Source organism: Leuresthes tenuis, unplaced genomic scaffold (genome assembly GCF_036924035.1).
Source record: "Leuresthes tenuis unplaced genomic scaffold, fLeuTen1.0.hap1 SCAF_19, whole genome shotgun sequence".
In the NCBI taxonomy this organism is placed as follows: Eukaryota; Metazoa; Chordata; class Actinopteri; order Atheriniformes; family Atherinopsidae; genus Leuresthes; species Leuresthes tenuis.
Window position 1 is genome coordinate 17227486 of NW_027325373.1, and position 16772 is coordinate 17244257.

The 16772-nt window shown below is 40.2% G+C and overlaps 1 protein-coding gene across 2 annotated transcripts; it reads right to left on the bottom strand.

The window, feature by feature from the left end:
* Nucleotides 1–126: 126 nt before the first annotated feature.
* Nucleotides 127–13085, bottom strand: prkaa1 (protein kinase, AMP-activated, alpha 1 catalytic subunit). 2 transcript variants are annotated; one of them, XM_072371249.1, is made up of 10 exons: nt 12872–13085; nt 11083–11224; nt 8765–8858; nt 8269–8413; nt 6557–6644; nt 6175–6399; nt 5512–6031; nt 5233–5359; nt 2606–2855; nt 127–2080 (listed from the first exon to the last, which is right to left on the bottom strand). In XM_072371249.1, exons 1-10 carry the CDS (start codon nt 12966–12968, stop codon nt 1816–1818), a joined length of 1953 nt encoding a protein of 650 aa, XP_072227350.1. In that variant the 5' UTR covers nt 12969–13085; the 3' UTR covers nt 127–1815. The 2 variants fall into 2 exon arrangements, with proteins under 2 accessions (XP_072227350.1, XP_072227351.1); XM_072371250.1 differs by having other exon boundaries at nt 1996–2855.
* Between the last annotated feature and the right edge of the window lie 3687 nt (nt 13086–16772).

The window sequence follows — 16772 nt, forward strand, 5'->3', positions numbered from 1 at the left end:
AGAAACAAAGTTTTTTTTCAACAAATAAGTGATGTGATATTTGCAATTCCTTATTTGAACAGTATATAAGCACTAAACACATAAAAGCACTATATAAACATTCATAGAAACATTAAAACAACAGTGTGCAATTTAGCAGTTTATTAGGCAGTCGTGTATACAAATAAGTCAACACTATCCATTCAGATTTACACTGGTCAATCTGGTGGGGTCCCCTTTAACACCAAACAAAAATAGAACAATTTTTCTTTGAAGCAGTTCAACCTAAATCGAACAGTCTTCCAGGTCACTTTTTCATAAGCTGGCAAAAAGGTTCATGTTTCAGCACACATTCATCTTTCCTACAAAACCCACCATGTAAGCAAAAACAAGTTTTGATCAATACTTGCAACTGCCCTTTAAAATGTTAAGTTTAACAATATCTCTCCAATACCACACAGTTGGTCTTTTTTTCCTTTTTTTTTTTTTAAAGTTTTATTAACTGTTATTTAAAACTGAGACACAAAGGTCAAATATCAACTTAATATTTTCAGTCCGAGTCTGTAGTGCAGGACAAAAGAAACATGATCACAATTATTGTCACTCACCATTTTTTTTTTTCTTTTTTTCGTCGAATTATACCTCTGAAATGTCAAAAAAAAAAACAAGAGCTTGCTTATTTTCAAAGCTGGGAGCGCATACTTTTAACTTCTGACGCTTAAAAAAAAAAGAAAAGAAAAAAAGAAACAAGATTAAACTCTGTCTATTTTTCAGTACAAAAGAACAGTTAATCAAATAGAGTTTAAATGACTAAATGTTACTAAATGAAAGCCCAATTCAGCTTAGCCTGTACCTTTGCTTTGGTTTTCCTATTGCCATTATCCAACTATGGGAGCAGTTACTGAGGTCTTGAGTAGTTTGGCAACATGTTCAGATGTGTACGTTTGCAGTTCAGACTTTCCCTCTTTTTCCTGTAATGCCAAATGCTTTGAAAAAAAACCAAACAAACAATCTATTTTCAAATGACAGTACTTTTGAATTAACACTGACAATGTAAGCTGTGGAATTTAGACCCCTTATAATTGCAATGGGCGCCAATAACTCGGACCTGTGTGGAATTTAAACTTCTACTGACACACAAACTGATAAACAGTACTGATGATGGTAAGGCAGCCAAACAGACACCACTTAAAACTTTAAGACTATGGACAGGAAATGGAATGAGACGTTAGCAAATATAAATATGACGCAAACGCTTGTGTTTTTTTTTTGTTTTGTCGCCATCATCTACAGTAGCTGAAAAAGCGCAAGTCTGCTTCAGGTGTAAAGAATGTAAAGCTTTGATTAAGGTCAACCTTCAAAAAGGTATGTGAAAGCATTAACAAAAACATAAACATGTCCAAAGGTGACAATATTATGGGTGTGTTCACCTGCTAACGGACACCGTCAATGCGCAGCATGTAACTGCTACTCCTCCAGGCCTGTACACGTGTGATGGATTGGCATTTATGAAAGTAATGTAGGCAAAAGGCATTTCAATCAGTAATCATATTCAAATCCTACTAAAAAAATAATAACAACAAAAAAAATAATAAGTGGAAATCAATTTGACATTTAACACGACACAGAAAACGATATATTTTTAGATTTCGACTGTCATAGCAAAAAAACACCTCTTAAATGGTAAAAGCAGGTTATAGTTATTTGGAAAGACAATCAAGTATCAGAAGAAGTGTGATTGATGGAAACAAAATTGTGACATCGACTTAAAAACAGTAAATTAAAAAAAAAAAATCCAGCAATTGAACTTAATGCAAGGAAGAAAAACACATTCTATTAGAACCAACACTCCATCCACTTTATGCATTGATAAATATCTGTCTTTATATATAAAAAGGGGACAGACAAATTCAAACAAATGTTTACAACAAGGACAAAATGATGTACATGTAGCCTTTGACATTTAAGATCAACAGAAAACCCAAGATAATTGTGAAGAAGCATTCTTATGTCCCTGACACGGGGGTCAGAGTCCAATGAATGTGACGGGCATGAGCCAAAGCAGCGCCCCAGTACATCTGCACCACTCCTCTGATCCCCACTGAGAGAAAAAAAATGAGCAGCAGGAAATAAAAAGACATTTGTGCAAAAGTGCTTCCTGCATCCTATGTCTGCCACTGAACTCTCAAGCCTTTCTTCTCTGCAGGTAAAAACGATCTTGTTCCCTGTACTGATGAGCAGGCTCGCTGGCTACAGTACAGAACGTTCAGTGTAATACCCTCTGCATATATCTATGGGTGGGATGTGGACATCTGGCATTTAATTGATCAGAAAATTTCAAGACCCCTTTCCGAAATGTTGTTCTGTCCTTGCAAGTAATGGCGCGTTTCATTCTTCTTTCCCTAGAACCCTTCCAGACCCACTAAGCTCAGTATGCATCCCCTTCAGCTTAGGGAGCACCATCCTGCATCAGTGCCATGAAACTATCGCTTCATCCTCAGCCAGGATGAACCGAGCCATGAATCGGTTGCATGCTTATTGCTATAAAGACACTCAGAGAATAGAAAAGGCTAGCTATGATTGTTTTGCAAGCTATCGTGCAAGTAGTTTAATAAGATTCGCGCACATCTCAAAGAACTCGATGGTGTGGCTTCCTGGTCGAGGGACAGCCATGATGTCCCCACCGCCCGTTGAGTCGATGGATGAGGTCAAGGATGACGCTAAGGAGCCTTCGGCGGTTTTGGTGGGCTGAACAGTGCTAGATGTGGCCGAAACATCTGTCCCATCTACATCGTTCTTAATAGTGCTGCGGTTGTTGCCCACAGAGCCAGAGCGGAGAGGGGTAGCAGTTCCAGATTTTGTCTCCAACATATCATCTGAATAACACAAGACAGGCTTGTTTTTTTTTTCTTCAAATTTTACACACACATCAAAAAAATGTACTTTACTTCTCAAAAAGGCTGCGTGCAGTAAACAAAAACTTCAATCTTGAAATACGACAAAGAGAGAAGCTGTGCGTCGATGCAGAAGACGGCTCAATCCTTTCATACGTTTCACAATTAGAGCCGAGGTGAACAGCACTGAAACAAGGTAACGCTACAGGAATCTAACTTGAGGACTTGTATAACTGTGGACCTGACTGCCTTTACCTCTTTACTGTCATTCTTTAGCAGGTTATGGTAGTTAAAAAGATATTAAATCTTCCTGTAAGTGTCATTAAAAATGTCAAAGTGGGACTTTCCTCCGACAAACATGGCAGAAAGCTTCCCAGCAATGCATCCGCTACATTTGAAATGTTTTGGTTGCAATAGAAATTCAAGCGGCATTCCATTCCCTCGGGGCTTCGCTTAAAACATAAGTAGCAGAATTGACGTGGCTGTAGTCCGAAGTGAATTTTCTTTCCTTCGTGCCCTTCACACAGCAGGCCAGCGCCACATCAAAGGCACCAAACACTTGTATCTGACAGTCTCCTTTGAGGTACGGCCAATCACCCACGCAGATTTCCAGAGCTCCCAACTCCGAGTCAATCATTTATGAAGTCTGCACTGAGCGGGCAGCCGGCGGGACAGAATCCAAACAACATGCTACAGGGGGCTAAACTCAGGGATAACATCTCGGCTAACAGAAAATGCTCTCCCAGCGTTTTTTTTTTCCTCTCATGTCGTTCAATAATGCCACTTGTAATAATATATACATATAATATCGTTAATCGAGTTTTTCATTCATCTATTTTCTAACAATGACGAATATGTGAGCAAAGTAATTCATTCACAGTAAAAACCTGACGGTTGACATCTCAAAAGGTTTTAATTTTGTGGTGAAAGTTTGTTGAGAGGCTGAGAAACAAAGGCTTTCGTGGGTTTTTTTCAGAAAACCTGGCTCTTAAGAGGCTATTCTGCACAATGCTCAGGTGTATGGAAAGCTAAGCGGACACTTGAACAAGTTAATGAGTAAAGAAACGCGTAACATGTTGGGTCAAAGGTCAAGGACATGCCCACTGCTTGTTGCTGAAACACACCAAATATAAAAACAACTTCAATTTGAAGTTAACCGGGCAACATTTGTTCAGTTTATTCGTGGATCTTGAATCATTCCCACAGGTTTTCAAGTTTTAGGCAATATTCACAATTAATCAGTAACTTTATTTTAAGTGCAACCAGTCGAGTTAACTAACATCCGCAGGAAGATGCAAATTAGCGAGCTTGCCTGCAACTGCAATAACTTGAATCTGGAATATTTGGTGACGAATGGAAAATATTTGTTTCCTCTCCTCATTACAGGTGTGGAAAAAATATGTTGACAAAAAATATTTATGTCATGCAAAACCCCCGAAAAGAAACTATGTTTTGTAGCTCTAATGTTATGCTAATGTAACTACGATGGGGGATACGGCAGATGAATACAGAACTCGGGAGCGATTGCTATAAGAACTGTGTTGAGCGTTTCTAACGCAGATTTTACAAATTCCCCAGGGAGCAAAAACCCGGAAAGAAAGATGTAATGTGTAACATCTGTCCTATAAAAAAAAAACAGTGCTGGCTGTTTTCAGCCTGACTTAATGTCTGCAGCCTGAAGCAGAGCAAACCCCATCACTCAGTGAAGAACTAAAGATGCGCTGCGTCCTATGACTTTGAGAGAGGCAACTTTCACAGATAAGAATGCACAGCCTTATTCAAGTTTCACCAGCTGTACGACATGTACACCCACTTCCTATAACAGTTATGCATTCTGAAGCCAAACCGCAGCCCAGGTAAAGGCCTCTGTGAGTAAACGCAGTCCAGATGTCATTCCATGTGATTTCTAGACTTTAGTGCCAGCTGAATCGTATTCAGCTTAACACGGTTCACGACAAAGATGCAGCTTTTTATACTGAACACAGCCGTCTGGACATTGAACGCAGCACATAAAAGACTTTCAGATATGATCTGGCCGATATCATTTATTCGTGAAAATGTAGCCATCATCATAGAACACATCCAACTTGATGAGATTTATGACTGAATCATCGAGCTGAATTAAGCGTTGGCTTCATAAAGACTCTCTGTCACTGCTGTTCACGATCATTCCTTCATTTTGTGTAAACTACCAACTCTCCGTAGCACGTGTTCTGTTTTCTGTGTGTATACGTGAGTGTGTGAGAGCTTCGTAAGCATGTTGTTGTACCTGACAGAGTGACTTATAAACTATTAGGTTTAACCAAAGCGCTGACGGTTTCACCGCCCGCCGTCTAAAGAACAGAGCAGGAAAACTTACCATCTATGCTACGGAAGTCAAGGAGGTAGGTTCTACTGTCCACTTGATAGAGTTGAAGGCTCATCTTGGTTTGCATCCCAGTAATAGGATTCTTCCTTCTCACACGCAGATAATATGGATTCACAACCTGCAACGATAATTAAGAGAGGAGAAAGAATCTCATAACAAAGTGTCATACTGCTGAACAGCATGAGTCAACTGATCCCATTTGTAGTCACTTCATTAGAGTAAAACACGAAAAATGCTCCTTATAACCCTCTCGTAAGCTTCCCTCCTTACCTTCCACTCATAATCGAGCTGTTTCATGGCACGGCACACTTCTGTCATGATATCGTTGGGTCTGCTCTGACTGCGGATACCCAGGTGCCACTTGGCTCTTCGAACACCCTGGTGCTTAGACTTTTGGGGGTTCAGTTCATCCAGTGTGTGACGAGGCCTGGGAGGAGTCTCCGCCACGAGGAAGGGAATGCGCTCAGGGTGGGGTTTGATAATGCCAGCAACGGCTGCGCCAGACGAGCTCAGGTGCTGGTCGTCTAGAAAAGAGTCAGGAGGGCTGGATGCCAGGTAGAAATCCTTGGCTTCGCTCATGATGCGGCGATTGTCAATGATGAGATGATAGGCGACAGCTAATGGATCCTGATGGTTGCGGCTATATATGCAGGCTAAAACCTCTTCTTCTGTGCATTCAAACTTCTCACATACTTCCTTCAGGGCCTCATCGTCAATCATGTTGTTGCTGTAGGAGGGGTCTTCAGGAAACAAGTACTTTGGTAGCTCTTGTTTGAACCAATCATCCTCTCTGAGGGGAAAATATGATAGTTAAATAAACCCCACAAGTACAACAGGGAAAACAGGCCTTTTGCTATTAAAAAGCTTCTCCGACTCATAATCCGGACGAGGCAGACTACAGTTGCTGCGTTTTCAGCTTGTAAATGATCTTACCGGATCTCTTTGATGGTGGCTCTTTTCATTGGGTCCACCTGCAGCATGTGTTTGAGGAGGCTAATTACTGCAGGATTCAGATACTGCGGGGTGAAAAAGATCCCGTCACAGATCTTTTTAAAGAGCGTTGGCACGTGATCATCATCAAAGGGAAGTGTCCCACACAACAAGGCATAGAGGATGACGCCACTACTCCATATATCCACCTCTGGACCAGCATATAATCTGGAAGAGAGAAAAAAAGAAAAGAAACTATCATGAAAGCAATGTCTTAACTCATTTAAGTTTTTCTCTCCGACACGTAACACGATTATAACGAGATGCAGGTTTTAGTTTCGTGTCAATCTCAGACTGCATGGAGCAAACAAAAAAAAGAAATTACCTTCCTGAGATGACCTCAGGAGCAGCATAGTTAGGAGAACCGCAGCTTGTTCTCAGGAACTCTCCATCTGACATCATGTTTGACAAACCTGCACAGCATTTTTAAAGAGTTATACAGCCTGCAAAAGCTTGTGGAATAAACACACAAAAAAATGTCACTGCTTCATCATTACAATGCACAATTGGTCGGGGTTTTGAAGGATTAATAAAACCATTTACTTAAACATTTAGCTGCTATTTTTACAAACCTATCTCGAAAACTCTGGTATCCTCTTGATAAATGTTCCACCTCCTCCTGTTAGTGTCAGTGTGATTAATCTCAGAACAATGTATTGTGTGTGTGTGTGTAAAGAAATGAAGGTTTTAGTTCCTGCAAGTTGAATAATGAGGTAGAATATCATTCTACAACCTATTGTTTGAACCTCTACAATCAGCAAAGTTAAAACTCAGTCTCCGAGCAAGAAACGAATACATTTTTCTCAGACAACAAGAATAAAGATGAGTCACAGAGATGCGTCTCAAAGCAGCGACCAAATGCAAACTCAATAACAAAGGATTGAAATGACTTTGGAACACGCATTCCAGGGTCGAGCCTCTTCAGTTAAGACACATGAACATATTGCCTTTCCATCCAACATTCAAAAAGCTGTTTCAGGTTTTAAAATTTGGACATTTACTCGTGTTTCACACGCATTCTGTTTTCTTATTCCTTGATTTTCCTAACGAATGGATATATTTTCTAGCAAATAATTGCCTGTGACTTTTGAGAATGGACAATCGTGATGTCTTGTCATGATAATGACAAGATGACAAAGTCTTACTGTACAAACGCACGTCAAGTGCAAGCAAAAACTTCACAGATGTGTCCAGAACTATAAAACAAAGTCCCATTCAGACTGTTATAAATCCTCTTCAAACTAATCTGCGTCTCTGTGTTGCTTTTACTTGGGAAAAACCTCTCATGCCTTCAAACTGCTTGGGGTACGACTCTACATCTTCTTTCTCACTGACGGAATGAGGATAGCCAGGAAGCTAGCAGAGCAAAGTCTCAGCCAGGCCACAAGCTGGCAGGGTGCTCGCCAGCCTCCACAGTCTGGAAGGGCTGAGCTATCCGGGGAGGTAAGAGCGAAATCTGGGCGTGGGGAAGCATGCTTCTGATAGGCTCGCCTGACTCGCAGCGTGCTGCATCTTCTTGCTTGGCCTTGCTTCTGCCGTGTTTGCTCTCAAAGCTCCTGAGTCAGCCCGTATCACAACCCCATCTATCTGGTCCTGAAGCAAGTGGTTTCTGCAATGTGTTTCTGTTTGATAAGGAGCAAGCTTCCTATCGCCTCCCAGTGGATCGCTGAGTACTCGCTCTGCCTGATTTCTGCTGCATTCTCCACCTAACCTGTTAAAAACTTCAGCAGCCTACTAGCCTGTCATTTCATTTGTCTCTCACAGTGCATCCAAGTAAGTGGTAGAGCCCCACCCCCGGAAGAAGTCCCGATTGGCTACACATAGTCTACACTGCACATCCAGGCTGTCTGACCTCACCTTTATGACAATTTGGGTGGTGCTCTGCAGATACAAAGCAGAAATCCACAGCTACGGTACCTGACGAATGATTTAGCTCACGATAGACATTTTTTGCAACATGTTATAGATGCGATTTTTAGCATAGAGAGACTCGGACTGAATGTCTCGTTTAGAGATTAATGACTGAGGAATACATACCGAAATCTGCAATCTTGGCATTCATGTGCGCATCGAGCAGCACGTTTTCAGGCTTGAGGTCTCGGTGTACCACCATGTGCCTGTGGCAGTAGTCCACTGCTGAAATGATCTGCTGGAACAGTCGTCGACTCTCCTTCTCATCCAGCTATAAAAGCACAAACTGCCTATTAGGTGTGATCTTCTCCGTGACTCAGTTCGCACAGCACTCCTGACTAAGCATGGCTTCATGTGGTCTTCATATCCTCTCCCACTACTGTTGGCCTGAGGGTCACACATTTTAAGCGTTTCCAGATCTTCACCACTGCTGGTTCATCGAAACAAGCCCAAGTAGCTCCTTTTCATGCATTCTGGTTACTTCCATTACAATCAAATTTCAAATGTTGTTTACGTGTGATATAAGTAAATATCATATGTTAACAGTGATGCAGAAAATGTGGGACATCTATCTATATATCTATACGAGTCTAAGACTATTCACAGCGTTATACTGGATTACCTTTCCATTTTTGCAGATGTAATCGAAGAGCTCTCCACCTGAGACATACTCCATCACCATGAAGATATCGGTGGGGGTGCTAATAACCTGATACCTACAGCAATAAAAAAAATAAAGTTGAAATTCCATATGTCAACAACAGTTTGCAAATCTAACAAAACAGCTCAGATGACCATTTCACATCAGTTATTATTTCATCGTATGTTCAAAAAGGGGTGTGTGTGTGTGTGTGTGTGTGTGTGTGTGTGTGTGTGTGTGTGTGTGTGTGTTAGAAGGTCAGAGTTAACATCGACTCAGCTCTTGGGTCAACTGTGGAATACAGAAACTTTCAAACCGGTCAGATGAAACACATTTGTGCTCCACGTGACTCATCAGAGTAAGTGCAGGATCCAGTTTAATCAACGGCACGTAAATGACTCATTTCTGAAAAAGCACTCATTAAGAAAAAAGAAAATCCCCTCGCATTAAATATTTCAAGCACATTTGTATCATTGCATCTTAATGTGTAAAGGACACATCTTCTTTGCCCTCAAATACTGTTTAATAGAATGCAAATATGTGTACCTGATTAATTAAACAGTCAGTGGCAGCAAAGAGTTGACAGCAGCACCTGTGAAGGAGCGGTTTTAGCTTATCATAAGTACTAAGACCATCTATCACCTGTAACTTTAAGCTTCATTCAGATGTGAATTTATAACTGAAATCATAGCACAGCTAATGTCCTCAAACAAGTGTTTGATTCTGATTTTGTCAAATCATAACGGTTATGAATAAATTGACCTCCTTCCAAAGAGCCAGAGCCAAAAGGAAGTGACATTCCCAACAGCAACACTGCTGCGTTCATTATCATAAAAGACTTAATCTGCAGTCCCAGAGCAATTCAATTTCACATTAAGGCTGGCATCTGACAACAGAGGCAGAAGTATATGTAAATGAGAACGAACGTGTCCAACAAACACAGCAAGGGGAGGGTGGTGGCAAAGGTTTGAAGAAGACTGTACCCTTCTCTTTTTCGGTCTGGTTTACCACAAAACAACCTTGTTATGCTTGAAGTTTTTTTTTAAAGCACAACCCAAAACTAAACAAACAAAAAAGGTTTGTCTGCTGATAACTCCAGCCATTTCTGAACATACACAATCTCATTTCAAGATTCAGTCGGAGGCCGATACATCCAGCACATAACAATGTAAAGTGAGGGAAAAGGAGGCAGTGTCATGGTCCCAGTTAACAGACGCACAGCAGCTATAATAGCAGATGACCATATTTGGTGGCTGCCTTTGAGCTCAGATGTGATGCTGTTGGTTCATGGACAATAATGCAATGAGCAAAACTGCAGGCAAACAAAATAAAGGCGATGCAGGGTCGTTGAACACTGCTCAGCTCATTTGACTGCCAACTAATTGCCAAAACTTAAGAGCAGAATCTCCTGTAGATTTGATCGATAATCAGGTGTCAGTTCTGATTTCAAAATCAGCACAAGCTTAAACAAAATACAAAAATCTGTTATTGGACAAAACAGGCAACGCTTTGCACTTTGCCCCAAAGGTTTGTGCACCCTGTTAAAGATTGGATCTCTCCCTCTCTCTGACTCCAACACAAAGTTTACATTCTTGTGCTGCATGCATGACATGGGACTGGTATTTTAGATTAGCCACATCTCTTGGTCCTTTTACAGCCGTGTAACAGTGGCACGAGGCCTGTGGACGAGGCTTCACGGAGCAGACAGGATGTATCGCAGCAACTTTCGAGCAATCTTTTAAGATCAGCAACAGAGTACACCTACTGTACACAACTGTTAAAAACGCAGGATATTTTTCTGCTTAACAGTGATCGCTATCACTCTCTTATGCTTCCGCAGCATACCGAGATAGGCAGTTTAGAATCACAGACAGCTCCCATGTTGAATGACTCATTCAAAATCTTTCAGATTTAAGGGGTGAATATTAGTTATGTCGTAAACAACCTAAAACAGGACTGACCTGTTGATTCCTGCAACCAAAACAGACGGTGGTTCCAGTGAATGCATCTTTAAATACAATTGAGTTTAAGACCAAGAGGTCACACGGCTGGGACAGAGCAAGTCCATGATAATGTACTTTTGTGTAATAAAATGAAAGGCTAACAGAGGGGATAAACAACACAGGCAATTCTGGGAATCAAGACGAGGACTGATGGAGGAGGAGACTGGGTCAGAGGGTTATCTTAGATGGATGTGGACTGAAACACACTATTTAAGTCTGGAAATAGCTCAGTGGGTGGCATTAATGTGGCGGCAGGGGGATTATGGAGCAGTGAGCAGTGTGCAATCTAGGACTTACAGTTTAATTATGTGAGGGTGCCTGAAAAGCTTGAGGTTTTGGATCTCCCGTCGAATCTTTCCCACCACGTCCAAGCTGCGGATCTTCTGCCTGTTCAAGATCTTCACTGCCACTTGGTGTCTGGTAAGCTCATGTTGGCCCACTGAAGGATTAAATAAATAATAGCAACGATAATGTAGACAACATCATGGAATAATAAGACACTTGGTATCATATCATTGAACATTGTTCTAAAACAAAGGACATTTTCAGTTGTAAAGCTGTTTTAACGAGTTATTTCAGAGAACTGGACACAAACGTGCAAACTAAGCTTGGACAAATCATAATTAGATTTATACATGCATCACTGCGGCTGCTTACTTACAAAACTGGGAGCAACAATTGTGTTTGTTTAGACTCACGGTACTGTCTACCTGATCAATCCAAGTCCAATGTTCACAGTTCTTTGTAGCTTAATTTCTCGTTGTAAAAGAGCTAAAGAGGAAAATATCTGTCTATCATCTGTTAAGAGACTGAACAGGAGGCTTATCGACCTTTATGGTATCGAAAAGCAACGCATTTAGTTTCCCAATTAATTTATTCATGTAAAAATACGTAATTCAAAAGCACCATAATGCTGGTAATTGGACTGAAAGCTTTTATTTAGATACATAGTTGTAATTTGATGTTTACTGCAGAAAAACATCTTTATATGAAGCAAGCGTGGTAAAACCCATTGTTCTTGAAGTGGTCTCCCAGCTCAAAAGGTGTAGAGATTTGTCTTTAGACAAAAACTGCAACAAGGAAATGGTTGGCAAACAAAACCAACGCAATCTGAACACATCTTCCTCTTCAGAGAGAGACACAACAGCAAAAGTACGCTGGAAAGAATGGAGTTTCTGACATGGAACTTTTGATTCACCAGCTGTGTGGTAGTGAAATATTAAATCTTCAAAACTCACAATAATTATAATCATGGGGCATCAACTCCAGTGTTTGCTTTAAAAAAAAGCGCATGCAGCAGAGAGATGACACACTGGGATTTCACTTTTGTCTGTAAACAGCCAGCAGTCGTTCTAACAAGTTGCTTCAAGGGGTTGCTCCATTTTTTTAATTTTCATGTTTCAGATCAATTTCAAATGTTTATATCCTAATTCACTATAAGGCAGACAGGGGTCAAGTATATTCATCTTTGTGGGATCCATTTTCAGTCCAAAGCAAGTTTATACAAATTAATCTTAGCATTGACGTAGGTTTCTATTCGTGCTGCCCTCTGTACTGAAATCACTGGGCGTAGATTTGACTGGGTCTGCACAGCTCCATACACAGCGAACTGCATAAACATTTCTTAAGCAAAACAGCAAATTCAACACATAGAGGGTAGGTGAGACGAAATATTATACTGCAAAAACTAACTTTAAACATGTTTGAAGAAGGGGGGAGGAAACGTCACACACCTCATAACTATTTACCGACATAGCGGTAACACCAGTTGGTAAGGTTTACTTCCCGGTGTCTATCTTGACAGCGACTTGTGGCTAGCTCACAAAGCTATCAATGCTAAATGATAATGTGTACTAAATTAGTATGAAGTCTTGCGACTCGGGCTGTATTGTGCAGCTACATCCCCAAAAAGACTGTTTTCATCATAAGGAGGTTTAATTAATAGCGCAACAGCACATATGAAACCTTCCTGGTGTGGCGTCAAGTTAGCTTCCATAGCAGGCTAAATTAGCGGCTAAGCTAAAAAGCGCTCATTGCTACCATCTTTCAGTTTGCGGGATGCAGAGACGCCGAGGCAGTCACATACCTTTAACCTTTCCAAACGTCCCTACTCCGAGCGTGTCCCCAAGAATGTAATGTCCAATTTTAACTCTTCCTTCATGTTTTTGTTTTTCCGTCGCCATCTTCCCGCAGTGGCCTTCCTGCGGGGTGAGCTAACAGCAGGCGGAGACGGACCGAACTCCGATGTGTGCGTCTCTCTAGCGGCTCTGCTCCGCACGGAGGGTGGGATGCGTCCTGACTCCCGCACGATTCGTCAAAAACGTATGCTACGTAGCATGTTGCCTTCACTGCACGCAGAGAGCTCCGAAATTGCAGAGTCATCATCAACTTCTATGAAAAGTTGAAGATTTGTTGCAAGTTGAAAAACAAGGTCACATAGTGAATACGGACAAGATGTTCACCAGGCAGTGACTATAAGCTTAAGATATTGGACAATAAAAATGGAAGAAAATTAGTTAAATGTAATCTGAGTTGATAAATGGAACTTATCTGGCAGTCTAAATAATTGCATACTTCTGTGACAGCTGCTGTTCAATACTACAGAGAAAGCTGGACAGTGCTTTTAATGTGTAAATGTGTCTACTGTGAATACTCAGTTCATCAAGCACATTAGTTCCATCCATGGGAACAATTTCGAGTTGTTATGTTGTTGAGATTAAATTTGTCTTAAATATTTATGGATGATAGGTATGAGTTTTAAAATACTTCATTTCCAGCACTTGATTAATTCATAATATTCATTACATTTGAAAAATGAATTTGTGGTCACATAACACACAACCAAAAATCGGATTGGCAAAGCTGAAAAAGGGATTATTCTGAGGTTGTTTCCTAAATGTACACCTTAATGGTCTCAAGTGTATCTCCAGTGCCTTGATAACTTGGAATATCATCAAATGAAATGTGTGTTCCTGCACACATTTGATAGGCCTGCTATAGGTATACCTCTATGTAAGTATGACGGTACAGAACTCACCCCTCACAGGATAGACATGAAAAGCACACATGTGAGGAAGCAAGCTTTTTTTATTTAATAAACAAAGGGTCTTTGTTTATATATATATGATGCAGACAGTCTGAGAGAAGAACCATAATGGTTGTGTTATGCAATTACACATTTATGAGACTTTACATAATTTATTTTAATGTCTGAATTTTAATGTCCAATGGACGTGATTCATAGCTGGAGGCTAATGAGGGTGAGAATTTGGAAGGATAGTGAGCAGAAAAGGACAGTCATCTGTCTACAGAGACCACGATTATATGCGAACAGAAAATTGCTGTTATTAAAATCATACCAAGGAAAGTAAGACTGAACTATTTACGATAGGGGGGTGTTTTTACTTGCTGTGTGGACTACATATCCAAAACAATTACAAGCAGAGTTACATATTCAAAACAGTCTGTCGTCGGAGTTTTTAAAAGATTTTCACGCAGAATTTTACAGACGAGATCCTTTTCGTGGTATAAGACAGCAGTGAGCCAGCCACGGTCCTGCTCTGTGTGTTCGTCCCCACAACCGGTTCCGGATCGATCTCCGGGTGAGCTGGTAACAAGTCAAGAAGTAATAAAAAAAAGAGCTGCCCAACTTTTCTGTGTATCTGAATCTTAAACAGGGCCACCTCTTCGGTTTTGTATGACCCAGAATACACAACCTGGAAAGCAATGAACTGGTCAAGAGGGAAACTGCTCACTAATAGCAATGGATGACCTAATCTGGGAATGGAAAAGACTATCAAGGCTGCTCTGCCGCAACAATGCAAAAACTGAACCTAAACAAATTTTCGTCATTCCAATATTCAAATTTCATTTAAATTTTCATCAAAACAAAGCACAACCCAAAGAACAGTCAGTGCGTGATTATTAAAGACAGAAGGACCTGTTGATGGGTGACCATGACGGCCTTGAGAAGTCAGTGAGGAATTAACAGTGAGTACAGAAAGTCCTCATTAGTGACACTAAGTGTATGTTTGTATGTATGAATCCTGTAATCTGTCTGCACTTTGATATTTAGACGGAAAATGACAGTGACTGACCTATAAGAGTTATGCATTGTTTTCCCATTTAAGAACCTAAAAGTCCTCAGGAACTTTACAGAAGCCCACATAGTTATCTTAGCTGGACATGCTTCGATGTGGTTTGATTACCAACTGGGCAAAACTGACAACTGATCAGAATTCCCTGACCCATGAGAGTCCAAAGCCCCATGATTATTACTTCTGAATTGCATCAATTAAATGCTGTCAACTGCCTGTTTTCAGAGAGGTCCACCTTCCCTCAGCTTGTGGCCTTGTCACAGCTGCTCTGTACTGTTGATTTAATCAAATGTGCCTCAATTTCTAAACAAGCAATTACCCATATGGAAAACCTTGTAACTAAATATAGGTAAATATAATACTAATATAGACTAAAACCATAAGGCTGCAATCAAGCAGTATAGATAAATGCAGTAAGACAACACAGTTGTGTAGACTGATTTATTTATTCAGTATAAATATTGAATACACTGAACCATAAAGTGTATTTAGATGTTAACAAACTCTGAAAAAAAAAAACGTATCCCTTATCTGTGCCTGAGTAACTGTCAAGAAAAAAAAAAGAGAATGAAAAAAACCTCATTTTCTGAGAAAAGAAGTACAAAATATTCATATTTAATGAGCTGGCCAAAAAAAAGAAGTCTGAATTCTGCTGTATAAACACGTCACACTGCTGCCTTACACTAAACCACTTACACGTCCCGTCAAGGCAGTACCTTTATTCTCTTCTGTGTACAGTTTGCACCTCATTTGTCTCCACTTATCATTATTCTAATTTCCCATCCTCTTTGTATTTGTATGCTTTTTCTCATGATAACCGCACCAAATGAACTGTGAAGTCCCTGTTTGTGCAAACGTACTCGGCAAAGAAGAACTTCTGATTTTGAGCGTTACATATGTTGCCAGCTGAGATTTTGGAATCATTATTAATAATCAGCAGTGAATGTTATGTACATTCTACTAATTTTTGCCAGGAGTCCTTGGAGATCACTTAAGCCACGGCTGAAGAGAGAAGGATGCCATCTTTTTTTCCCACATTTCAACAGCTCATCTCTGATATAAACTCCTCCGAGAGGAAACATTACTGAAGTCTTAGTGTTAAAAATATCTGTATGAACAAATATAGGATGCAGCTGACTGGTTCTCATATCGAAATGTTAACAGACATTCATGGAAAGTCGTTTATTTATTGGTTTTGTCAGCTAATATTAAGTTAAATAAAGGTCGGTGATGACTCACTTCAATATGTAATGTACCAAATGTTCTCCACTGAATATGTCTGCCTTATGAGGGGAAGACATGAGCTCTTTAACAGCTGATCACAGCTGATATATGACAAAGCTGGCATTTCAAATTTATAATTGTTATTCACATTTCTAAATCCATACATAAACTATAGCTCAATGACCAATCATTTTACACTTAATGTGAATTTACCGTAGTGATTAAAGTAACTTCATTAAGTAAACCGAATCAAATGATCAAAGCTGTTACTTATCACTCCATTTATTATACCAGCTATGCTACTGCTGTGCTTAAAACCTTAAAACTGTGTGATCCGCAAACAGATTGGATATTTTCTAAAGCAAATTTACACGAAGCAATAGCTGAGCAATGCGCTGTGTAAACTTTGATCCAACATTACAGAAATGGTACTGATCTAAGAGGTCAGTTGGCTCAAAAAAAAAGCCCAGTGTGGAAAAAATGGCTCTTTAACCACGATTTAAAAGCTGCAATAGAGTGAGCCGATCTAATATATGATGGCAACCTGCTGCTGTTTTAGTTCTAACTGGAATCGGGGGATGCGTAGCAATGATTTATTTTCAGACAAGCAAATAAGGTGTGTTAAAAGAAGCCGCCTGTCTCTTCAGAGCCTTAAATATAATCAGC